Below are 12,733 nucleotides of genomic sequence, written 5' to 3' on the forward strand. Positions count from 1 at the left end.
GGGTTAGGGGGCGGGGGGTTGGACAGCAGCATGATTATTAAGTTCCGTCCCTTTAACCGTAGGCCTGTTATCATCAGTTTCACATCTTCCAGTGGAGACAGTTCCACCAGGAATTTTCAGCTGGCCTCTTGGCACTGAAGAATTAACATTGAAATGCCTGGCTTTTGTCAGTTTGTGTAACATTATTTACCTATCCATTTACCCTCTCCCTCAGTTCGCTGTCTCCCGCCATAACCCTCAACGCAGATGACAAGCTGAGTGCTGTAGCTGATATATAGTTATGACATTTTGTAGATTTCCATGCTGTATAGGTATGTGCAGTCATTCTTTTGTGCTGCTGCAGTTGTTTTTTACAATGGATGTTAACGTTGGGGAAAGGCTTTACTTCCTGTGGAGCAGCAGCAACACAACCTGAGAGACTTGGGGCAGGGCAGGGAAAAAGAGAGCGCTGGAGGCATTTGGAAGAAAATTCATTGACCAAAATGAGTAATAAACAGTCTTGTACTAACACATCTCGCTTTAATTGAGGACTCAAGAGACCCAGATTCTATTTTAGCTCTGCCACTGTCCTGCTGGGTGACATCATGCTGGCCACTTACCTCCCTGGGCCCCTGTTTTTCCCTCCCACTTTGTTTCAGTTGTAAGATCGATGGGCTGGTCTACACTGAAAACTTATCAACATGGCTGTGTCTCTCGGGGGTGTGAAAGAGCCACATCTCAAGAGACCTAGCTAAGCCGACCTAACCCCAACGGAAGAATTCTTCCATCACCCTAGCTACCGCCTCTCGGGAAGGTGGATTAGCTGCCGTGACGGGAAAACCGCTCCTGTTGCTGTACTGTCTCCACTGAAGCACTGCAGCAGCACCACTGTAGCATGGTAAGTGTAGACAAACCTACAGCTCTGTCTTCCCTGCAGAGTTAAAATGGGTTCTGACTCAGGTGTTGCCCCTACATGCAAATTTCTGCTTTTCATAGAATTTTATTTTAAGCTTTAACAGCTTAATTTAAGCAATTATGGACTTAGAATGAACTAAGTTTGGACTGGGGCTGATGGAGATCTGCCTGGGGGGAATTTGAAGAGAAGGGAATCTGGCTGGGGAAACCTGGGGAGGGGAGGGTGAGAGGACTTGAGGTTGACAGCTGTGTGGTTAGATGTTTGGCTGTGTGTGTGTGTGTGTGTTTTGTGTTCTTCCCATGTGCTGCCCCTGCTCTGTGCAGACAGCAGGCATAGAAGACTTTGAGCAAACCACTCAATGACCACAAGATCTGTCAAGGTACAAAGGCACCAGGCCAGGTTTATTGTCAACAAAGCATATTACTAGTATCCCACAGACTCTACTGGATCTCTAATACATGTATGCCCGTAACAATGGATCAGCTCAGTGAACGGCAGGACTTTCCCTTCCTCCCTAGGCCAGACAAAGACGCTTCCTCTGAGATAACTTGTTTGTATTGGGGTATAAAAATGTATATACTGCACCTTTGACATGGTTAGTTACTGCCCCTTGATGTGGCTAGTTATTATCCATCACCTTGTACATGTTGGTTTGATTAAAACATCTCTATTGTGTACTGTTATCCTGACCTTATCTTTTAGGAGAGGTCACTGTGTTCCTGTTATCCTTGGGAAATGTTTTGTACCATCCTTGATATTGGGATATTTTGGTATCACTTGATATTGGGCAGGGGCAGCAGATTTATATAATTTTTGGTGGTGCATAGAACAGGTCCAAGTCCCCCTCCCCCCGGACCAACATACACACCTGCCTAAGGCTCTGGGAGGGAGTTTGGGTGCTGGGTGCAGGCTCTGGGCTGGGGCAGAGCATTGGAGTGCAGGAAGGAGTGCGAGCTCTGGGAGGGAGTTTGGGTGCAGGAGGGGTGCAGGCTCTGGGAGGGAGTTTGGGTGCAGGAGGAGGTGGGGGATCAAGCTCTGGGAGTTTGGGTGAGGGGTGCAGGCTCCGGGCTGGGGCAGGGGTTTGGGAGAGGTGAGGCACTTACCTTGGGTGACTCTCAAAAGCGACCCACACACTCCTCTGGCTGCAGCTCCTAGGTGGGAGGACCGGGGGTCTCCATGCGCTGCTGCCCGCAGGCACCGCCTCCACTGCTCCCTTTGGCAGCAGTTTCAATGGCAGAGTCAGTGCTCGGGGCAGGGGCAACATGCAGAGACACCCTGCCCCCCTCCCCCCGAGGGGTCGCAAGGAAGTGCTGGCCGCTTCCAGGGGCAGAAGGCAGGGCCAGGGGAGAGACCCGCCCCCAACATTGGTGGAGCCGGGCCCCCGTGCTCTGAATATTCCTGGAGCATGGGCACTATGGACCTGTACAATGTGCCATCCATGGTACTGGGATGTGTGTGCATGAGTACTCTGTGCCTAGCGCTTCTTAGGAATGGGTATTTTTGCAATATTATCCCTGTTTTTGCCAGATTTTGTGAGCAGGTCCTGCCTTTTGCTCACAGCTTGTTTTTGCTTTATATTAGTAAAGCTTTGACTACTTTAGCCCAGGCCTCAGGCCTCATACCAGGCCTCTGATGCAAGGGCTTATGTCTTAGGCTCTCTTCCTACTACAAGCTGGCTGGGAATTTTGCAACATAATGGTTTTTCCATCAGCAACTGCCCATTTGTCAAAACCAAACCTTTTCATGGCAATGAGCCAGTTTCAATAAACTTTCCTGGGGTCCATGGTGGAATTAGTGGCCAAACCCAGAAGGGTGGGGGGAGGGAAGACCTCCCCCAGAATAGCATGGTGGGTAGGGTACTTACATAGGATGGGGGAGACCAGTCAAGTCCCTGGTCTCCCTGATTCAGAATCAGGCCTCCCACATCCCAGGTGAGCGCCCTGCACAGCAGGCTATTGGCTGGTCTGGCCTGGAGGCATCTCTCTGGCTTGTCACAGCAAACCATGACGTCTCATGTCCACCCTGGTGCAGAACAGGAAAGCGTTCCAAGTTACACAAAGTTCTGTGAGACTGGACAGCTGTTTCCTCCAACTCCAATGAGGCTAGACTGAAAGCAGGGGCTCGGGCGAGAGAGCAGGGGGTGCTTTGGTGGGGTGTGTCAGTGCGTGTTAAAGGGCAGTCTGGCCAAGATGTGTGTGTAAGAGGGCTCGGGTGTTCTGGTACTCTGTGTGTGTGTGTGTGTGTAAATAAAAGTGCTCAGATGTTCTGGTGCTGTGCATGCCCGTGTGCATGTAGAAGGGCAGCAAGGGCTCACAGGGGAGGGGTAAAGAGGTGGGAGAATCTTGGAGTTAATGTCCAGGTAAAGCCCCCACTTCCCACCAATTGCCCTTTGCTCTAAGGTTTCAGGGTTCCAGTTCGCCTCCTTCCCTCTGTGGCAGGATGTGCTGCCAGTCCCGGCTCCTCTGGAGTGTCTTTCCCACAGGTCCCCTACTGCCCTGGACTCAAATCCTTCCCCTTGGGTGAGGAAGCTCAGGGCTGGGCTGTGATTCAAACAGGCTTCCCCTTGCTGGGTTCTAGCCTTGGTCTGCAGAGCTGCTCTCAGTCCTTGGACTCACACCTTCCCCTTGGTTCATGGCCTCCCAGTTAGGACTGGGCTGATTCAGCCAGGCTTCCCCAGTCCCCCCCTCTGGCTCCCATCCTAGGGAACCCCTCTCATGACTCCAAGCTCTTCCATAATTCCCCTGCTGAGGCTGTGTCTGCCATTGCTCCGGGGAGTCACATAGCAGCTGCGTTATCAGGTTAAGCACATAGGCTCCCTGAATAAAGCCTGGCCCTATTCCCCAGCTACTCCCTTAAAGGAGTCATGGCACAGAATGGCTGCTCCAGCCCATTACCCCTTATAGGGGACAGACCCCTGCTACAGCATACAACCTCCAACAAGCTGACGTACCATCACATGGGAACCCCCGATCAAAGCCATTCCGCACCATTGCAGAGCTCTCCTACACATCACAGCTCTCCCCATATGAAAACCCATATGTCTAAGACCAAATAAAAAACAGCTCCTCTCTGACAGCAGCACTCATGGATAGTGTCAGCGGCACGGGAAGACACATTGGGGCTGATACATCCTCCCCATCACAGCTTGGCTAGGACCTACATACTGAGAGCATCAACAGGGCTTTTGCCCTCCTCCTGGCCGTAGCAGAGTTCTCCACACACTGTGCTCCCTGCTAAGTCACACACTTCATGGGAAGTTGCTTAATCCAAGCGCTTAGCCTGGTTATTAAAAACAGAATGGAAATTTGTGGCATATCTTTTCCTCTTCACCCTGTCTGCTGCTCAGCTAGGTGGGTTGCCCAAGGGCCAGCAGAATAAATTCCCAGGACACCCTGAGCCCCTCTTGTCCATCTCTTGAGAGCAGTTGTGATTTGAAACCTCTTCCAGCCAGCTCAACGGGGACAAAGCAAGTGCAGTCCCTTTTCTCCCAACAGCTGGGTGGGGCTTGGGAAGGCATTAAGATAATGACTGCATGGGGAAAATACCAAGCCATGGTCTTCATCCCCTGAATCTCATCTGCTGGCTAGTCAGGGGACGGGACTTTTCATTGTCTTTTCTAGCACATCCTGGCTTCTAGTACAGAGGAGGGGTAACCCCTCAGTTGAGTGTGCAGCATTCCCCTCAAGTGGGGAGTTCACATAGAGGCTAACAGCCTACTAATGCTGACAGCAGAGACTTGCTTTTTGGGAACTGCAGGTTGTAGCCCAGCTGATGGCCTGTGGTGAGGGTCATTACTGATACACTCTATGCCCCTTTATTCCTGGCAGGCCAGAGAAGACTCTCTCCATACCTCACCCCTGGTCACAGGAGGGCTCTCTCCAGCCTGATGTAGGGGAAGAGGTGATGATGTTAAACCACTGCCTGGCTGCTGGGCCTTCCCTCTTCCAAAACCAGCTCCTCACTGCACCACAGACTTAGCAAAGTGCTGCACTGTGGAGGAGGAAGAGACCAATTAGCAGCCATAGGAGGTCTGCCATAGCCCCTGCTCTAGTTAAGCAAGCCCCTCATGGAGGTACAGCTGCATTGACGGGCAACCAGAATCCCAACCTTAGGATGTCCAGGGGTTTGCTTCAATGTGCACTACGCGCAGCTGATTTGAAGGGAGCCAAAGTGGGGCTGCAGTCGGAGAGAGGAGGGCAGGAGCTTGCTTATTTGGCATAAGTTGATTACTTACTGAATTAAGCTAAATCAATAGAAGCCAGGTTTGCCCTGGTTTCACAGTGCTGAGCCAGAACAAACTGTGTGAAATTTGTAATAAGGGCAACAACCCTTCCATTAACCAACATTCAGAGAAATGCCTCTGGCTCAAGGGCTATTTAGTGCTCTGTTAATACAGAGCTGCCACATTCTGCCTGGCTTAGCACTGTTGGTGGACCTGGTGAAAAGTGAAGCCAGGAAAGGACAGCAACAGATGGCTGCTTCCAGCACTGAATGAGGACTCATCACATGTAGCCAAACTTCTTTATTTAAGTAATCACATTTACCAAGAATAATTTAAAAGCAAACACAGGTTCCTAGGTCCTTGCCCCCTGTAGGCTGGGGCTTCTCAAGGCGGCGGCTGCTGGTAGCAAAAGGAAAAAAAAAAAAAAAGGGTAAGTTCTTCTTTCCTTGCTTCAGCATTGCGGGTACAGACTGACCAGATCAGACAATTTCCCTGGCTAACTAAATTCAGAATGGGACCAGTGACATAGCTCCAGTAACATTCTGTCGCTGAAAAGTTTATGCTTTGAAATTGAAGAGCACAACATCCTTAACGCAAAAATCATTTGGCTAGTGAACGTCCAGTTTGGCTCCTTTCTCGGCCCAAGGACAGGTTTTTAAACCAGAGCAGCCTGTGAAGGGCCTGTCTCTCAAAGAGGCGTTGGAAAGTGTACTGCCTTAGCATTCCCAACTCAAAGCAGAGCCATGGGAAGGAGTAGGGGGAGCAAAGGAGGAGCAGTTAAGCATGCCACCCCCTCACTCCTCCACTGACACCAAGTGTTAGCAATATATTTAATGCTCCCAAGTGCTGCTGCAATGAACAGGGCTGGTCACACAGTTTTGAGAAGATTCATCTAGTCCCACAGGTTTGGCAGTTTTGGATGCAAAGCCCAGCTCAGACATGCACTTCTCTTCAAGAAAAGATGTTTTTTGTTTGCAACCAGCCTTTCTCCAATTGACGGGAGTAGCACAAGTCAATCTTCTCTCGCTGCACAGCTTTATACACCTGTTAGTGCTAAGGAGAGCAGAGTGTACAGACATCAGAGAGAAGAATATGTGGATACAGAATGTAACCTTTGACAGAAGATACGCTGTGGAGTATTGCTTGACATGGCAAGAAGGGGTCCACAGAGAACATCAGGCTGAAAGTAAGGGAGGGAACAAGATTTGCCAGGAGCAAAGTTCAAATACTGAATTCTTACCAACATAGCCAAGCAGAGGACCAGCCACCACCTCCCTCCCACCTTCTAGACTAAGAGACTGGCTGGGTTACAGATAATGCCAAATCCCGCCACAAAAAAAACCAGTGTTGGCATTTCCTGTATACCAGCAGCTGCTCTCTTCAGCAGATACTGTACTGAGGCAACAGTCAGCAGACCACAAGCCTATTAGCAGCAGGTGGCCTCTGGTCAGTGAGCACCTCTTTGCAGAGAAGTTTCCTATTAAGGAAGCAGAGGCAAGATGAACAATCCAGCATCACAAAGGATTAACCCAGCTGAGCCTGCAGTGAGCTCTGCTGGAAGACTCTGCTGGAGGCACAGACAATGCTCACTGCCAGAGCCTCCATTATGAGTGAAGAAAACCATTGGAAAAGGTCACCAAGAGGATGTGTAATCTCCTCAACCAGCCCATTATGACACAGCAGCATTGCAGTCAAGGACAGTTTGCCACCACCTTCCCCCCTGGCTTCCACTGCTAACACCCTGCAGGCTCGTTTGTGGAATCTCTCCCAAGGTCAGTTAGTTCATTCTTTCCACCTTTGGAAAGAGCTCTGAGACCTGATCCAACATGCGCTAAAGTGAGACTCCGACAGGTCCTGGACTAGACTCCAATAGGCTGAGTAAATCTGCAGGAAGAAGCAGACTGCTACAGAATTGTTCCTCTGCAAAATTAAGCATAATACTTGTAACACAGAACAGGGCACCGCATCTGGCAACCACAACAGATCCCTTGGCTTTAAACATTACAGGGGACAAACACGTAACAAGAACTGGGAAACTCCAATGCTTTCCCCTTCGTCATCAAGAACCTTCATCAGAAACACCTAAACTGCAAATTCTGCTCCCATTCATGTCAGTAAACTGATCTTAGGCCCTTTGTGCAGCTATTCCGAGCTCCTATGACAATCACTAACTATCGGTAAACAAGAAAAAACGCTTTTAAAAGTCAACCTCTACCTCTCTTTCTACAGCCTCGTCCAACTGAAGTGACAACACAATTCATTGTAGGACAATTCTGATGTCAAATTCTGCTTACGACATCACTGAGTCAGGGGCACATGCAGATCCCACATGAGGATGGTTCTGTTCTTCAAACCTCACTGAACTGAGTGAGCCCATTCATGCACGTTTGCAGGAGCAGGGCCTAACTGAAAGACAGACACAAAAAACCGGCGAAACACACACCTCAATGAGCTTTTAATACATATTCGTTGTGAAAGTCTGCTAAATTCAGCTGTAATTCCAGATCCTGCCCCAGTTAAAGATCAAGGGTGAACTCCTGGCCAATGAAGTCAATGGCAAAGGTCCCACTGACTTCAAAGGAGCCAGGATTTCACCAGGAGATTAGGGCACCATCACATAAGATAAGCAGCCAAGCCTCTATATGAGACACACCATCTAGTTAGTCAGGTTCACTTCCGGTTACTCTGGTTTCCGTTCCCTCCACATGGGTGCTGCGCTCCTGATCCTAAAGGCACAGGTGGCTCCAGAGCACAACCTGAGCACCAGCAAGCTGCTGTCCTGTCTCAAGAAAAAACAGAGCCGAAAGTGGGGCATGTCTGCATGGAGAGAGGTGAATCCAGCACTCAGGCTGGAGCCCCGGGAAGGAGAAGTGGGTTATATTCAGACCCAGGCATACAGGCCTCCCAGTAGTTTAATCTAGACCAACCATTTTTGTTACAAACACTGTTGTGTGCATTTATGAAGATCACATTATAAAACTGTACACCACTCCTGAGAAGTCATGTACATGAATGCATGAGCTTCCTTAGCACTCTGTGCTCTGCAGAAACAAATCAGCACCAAAGACTGGACTGAAGCCACACAGAACAGCAGCCCTCATGTACACTATGATAATCAATCACCTTTACTATCCGGGTCAGATCTTGAGAACTGCTCAGCATTCTCCAGCCCCTACTATGCATGTCTGACAATCTGGTCACTTCCATATAAGTGCTTACATGGGTGCTGAGCACATCTGACAATCTGGCTGTGTGTTCCTTTTGAAAGGGAGATGGGAAGGGGGGAGCAGTTGGAGGCTGGCCAACCCCTGTGAAAGCAGCTTTAGTACATTCCATAGCAGGCAGGGATTTCCCGGTAGCATGCACAATTGGACATTTTAGCTGTGGCAGCACAAAGATCACAAACACATTGTGCCCAATTCACAGAGGACAGGAATGGGAGAAGAAATCAGACACCATGAGTAGGGTTATTAGTAACGACCATGGGCACCAGGGCTGAGATGCCAAGGTAAAGCAGGAATGGCTGCAAAGTCAAATCTTGAAATAATTTCGGCTATCCAAATATAACCCTCCCATCTGTTTGGAGGCTGCCTGGGACAACCAGAGGCTTCTTACCCCAACTGAAACCCCACTCTAAACCCTCTGCAGCTCAAGCACTAGAGGCAGCCTCCCAGAAGGGGAGCATGGAATAGTAACAGGAAGGGTTGCAGTTGGCGGAAATCACAGTGGCAAATATGTTCATATTTCAAACTGGTTCATATTTCATACTTCATTGAGCTGGTTATGTTCAAAACCCAGCTCAATGAAGGTAACAGTGCATTTACTGCTGGCGCACGCCTGAAGTTCTTTCCATAGCAAGGTTACATTCTGGGCCCCATCCCTTTCCATCAGTGCTTCTGTATCAGATGCCAAATGCCTTTATCATTAGTTTCCCCTTTGATAGTTTCTGCCTCCCGCCCAGCCCAGCTTTCAGGCAATCCTGGCCAGCCATTTCTCCAAGTCCTCGATGTCAGCACTGCCTTCCTCCGCCTTGCTGCCTCTGGCGCTGCACTCCACCAGCTCCACCTTCATGGGCAGCTGTGAGAAGTCAAACTCCTTGCCCTTCTTCCCCAGCTGAGCAGTCCCACTGGAGGTCGAGCCGTCCAAGGTGCTGGGGGCAGCTGAGCGAGTCACTCGTAAGGTGTTGCTGTTGTGCAGGAGAGAAAGTAGAAAACATTATAAACTGGGGAGAGACCCAGCCTTTTGCATGCAAAAGGGCTACCAGTGGAACAGTAAACACCAGCTCTGACAAACCTTCCTCACCCACTGCTGCAGCTTGGGGAGCGGTGCATTTAGAACTGAGCTACCAGCTAGTTCCGTGAATAAGAAAATCCCCACATGTGCACGGGTTTAACAAGAAGTTGAAAGGAGCAGGTAAGCAGGGAGAGCGTGTTCCTAGCATCCAGCTATTCTGCCCACCTGTTAGGATGCTCATGCCACAGAATGTAGTCTCTTCAGGGCACTGGAGCTATACAGGGGTGTGAAAATGGGACATGGAGCTTTTAAGCTGATGATGCTGGTTAACCTCCAGCTTAGGCTGGCAGGGACCAAAAGTTCCCATTTAATGGCTGCTCAGTGAGTGCAATGAACCGTTGAGCACTAGCTAGTTCCTAGCTGGTCTGAAGAGGCCTGAGGAATGGCCTGCCCGTGGATTGGCAGAGGGGATCCCTCCAAAGCAGCATGAAGATTTCATGGAGAAGCATTGTTGGGGAGCTTGCCACACCCGCGGTGTGGACTGATTCCCTTTGCACGACTATCACATTGCATGAACATTATGGTTCCTTTTAAAACTAGTGACAAAGCTGGGGAAAGCGATCTCTCGGGAAGCACATACTAGTGAACACTAGGCCATTCACACGCCAGCTGCCCCCATCAGGGACTCTGGGTGAAACTTGCAGTTTCAATGTGCAGAGTCCCCAGTTCCTGAAAATACCTCCCTCTCTTCCATGAAAATCTCCCCTTCCGCAAAGTATGTCTTGTTGCACCCCTCCCTGTCTGTGTGTATGGAGTGGTATTCTGATGTGGGAGTCCTTCCCTTGCAGGCGAAAAGGCCTGGCCCCTTATTATAATTATCAAATTCAAAATTTACCGCAGCCAGTATCTGGTAACCTTCATTTGAAAGCGTGAGATTCAAAAGAAGCTGAATTTAACCTTTCCCCCCATAAACTGGGATTCTCCTACAGCAGATGGGAAGTGAACAAGAAAAAGCCTGATGTGATTTCACATTTAGACAGCCCTGGGCAAAGCGTTGGGGATAGACGGGGGTTAATAATTTATATGCCCATAGACTTCGGCTCTGACAGCCTCAGTAAGGTTCACACTATTTCCCTTCCCCCTCATACTACAAGCAGCTGGAGAAAATTAAGGGTGTTTTTGAACAAAGGAATTGCATTTAGTTCCCCAAATCCTGCCTGGCACAAGAATTCAGCAGCCTTGGCAAACGCACTGACAACTGCTGAGACCAGTGTGCTTCGGGGCCTTGGGCAGCCCTGCCTTTAGAATGCAGAAGGCAGCGATAGCAGGGTAGGGCGTTTAGATCCAGCCTCCCTTCTGACTCCATAAACTGGCAACGCCTTCTAAAGCATCTCCTCCTGGAAGGCCATGATTTCCTCACTAGTCTTGCTGCATGCTTCAGTGCACCTCCCCATCTTGCTGCCAAGAGAAGTGAAATCGCTTTAAACAGCCATAAATCTCGTTATCCAGCAATGCAATTAGCCTGCCAAGAGCAGAGCGTGATACTAACTAAGAAGATTACCAAGGGATAATTAGGGGAGTGGAATTACCACTGGCCATATTCAGATGTGGATTAGCAGAGTCAGCTATTCAGAGGTCTGATCATTCCTCAGCAAAAATATGCTAATCTAATGCAAATAAGGAGCCTAGTGAGTTCTGCAGATGGTGCTGGATTTAATTCCGGCATTAAAAAAAAAAATTAAATTCGAACTCACATGAAAAGCTGGAGAGAGGGGAAGGCTGGACAGAGAGAGAAATGCAAAGATGACACAAGAGTAGGGTAGCAAAGGCAGTGCACCTGGCCACAACAGAGCAGAGCACCACTACCACACAGTTTGACATGCTTGATATCCAGGACTCTCTGAAAAATTACTGCAACAACACTGTAAAAAAAATGAATGAGCTAAGGGCTGGAGGGGGTTGTTCCTGGCTCTGCCACAGTCTGCCTGGGTGACCTTGGGCTAGTCACTTAACCACCCCATGCCTCAGTTCCCCACTTGTAACACGGAGAGGACAATCTTTCTTTCCTCTGACCTTGTGTGACTGCACTGCCTACTCAGACTGTAATCTCTTTGGAGCAGGGGCTGTCTCTTGCTGGTTGGGGGTACAGCACCTGGCACAACAGGGCTTTACCTCATTGGAGATACTAGGTGCTGTGGTTTAAAGCAAAAAGAGGGAACTTGGAGCAGCCAGCCAAGATTTCGTGAGGCACTGTGGCCTGGTCCCTGAGATATACCTGCCTGTGGCGCACTGGGATCCCCACCCGCAGATGCTTCTGAAGCAGAAGAAAACTCAGACCAACAACGGAGTCGATTAATTCTAAACTGGACAGTTGCCACATTACTCTTTCATCAATGGAAACCAAATGTGTCAGTAGAGAACATTACTTAGAACCTACACCGCACTCGTCACCTGCAGAGCACCAGGTGTTCTACATTCTGCAGAGGAAAACTGACACAGAAAGGGTAAGGGACTTGCCCAAGACTACACAGTATGGGTCAGTGGCAGAGCTGAGAAGAAAACCCTCCATCGTCCAACTCCTGGCCCTAGACTCTATCCGCGGGAAGATGCTTCTGCTCACTTCCTAAGGGAGGCGAGACTTCAGAAATCAGGTAAGAGTTTGCAAGTGAAAAATTCCAAAGACACTCCCTCCCGACAATCTGCACTGCCGGGGAAATTTATGAAAAGCAATGAAGGTGCAGAACGCCATCTGGAAAGAGTAAGGCCTGGTGCAGAAATGTGCGGGCATGAGGAGTCCTGGCTAATACAGGGACAAACTGAACAGTTATGGATAGAATATCCTATCACAGAGCTCAAAGTAGAGGAGAAAGCTGACCTAGCATACACCAAACCATACAAAATTACACATTACAAAAGCAGCTAGACCAGCATGCAGGGGAGAAACCTTTTTACCCTTTGGCTGTAGGACTGGCTCTCTAGTGGAGAAGCAGCTCCCTCACCTGGAGGAAATCAGGAAGTTGGGGCAGGGCAGTCAGCCCCAAAAACTCTATTGGTGTATTTAAGAGGTGACTAAGGCGGATAGGCTCTGGGGCTGGCAGGGATCAATGCAGCCAGCCAGCCTCGCCTCTATTGAGGAGGCACCAAGATCAGAACTCCTGACAGGGGAGGAAGGATAAAAGGAGGGAGCTCCCCTCCCCCCTCCCTTCAGCCACTGTGAAGGATCCCTGCTAATTGTGCAGCTGTCTGCTCTAGGACATACCTATGAACGAATGCAATGTGACAGATTTCTTGCCCTGTTTCTCCCCCTTAATCACAGTTCCCCATCTCTCTGCACTTCCCTGGAGTGGGGGGAAACCCTCCTTGTCAGCCTTTGAGTTCGTTTA

At 49.5% G+C, this 12,733-nt stretch overlaps 1 protein-coding gene across 1 annotated transcript in view; it reads right to left on the reverse strand.

Annotated features, from left to right (window-relative positions):
* Positions 1-8,920: 8,920 nt before the first annotated feature.
* Positions 8,921-12,733, reverse strand: part of TF (transferrin) — a 54,879-nt gene continuing 51,066 nt past the window's right edge. The window contains exon 26 of the mRNA XM_030575766.1: positions 8,921-9,303. Coding sequence (XP_030431626.1) covers positions 9,087-9,303 — 217 coding nt within the window. The 3' untranslated portion in view covers positions 8,921-9,086. The remainder of the gene's footprint in view (positions 9,304-12,733) is intronic.

Source organism: Gopherus evgoodei, chromosome 9 (genome assembly GCF_007399415.2).
Source record: "Gopherus evgoodei ecotype Sinaloan lineage chromosome 9, rGopEvg1_v1.p, whole genome shotgun sequence".
Lineage (NCBI taxonomy): Eukaryota > Metazoa > Chordata > Testudines > Testudinidae > Gopherus > Gopherus evgoodei.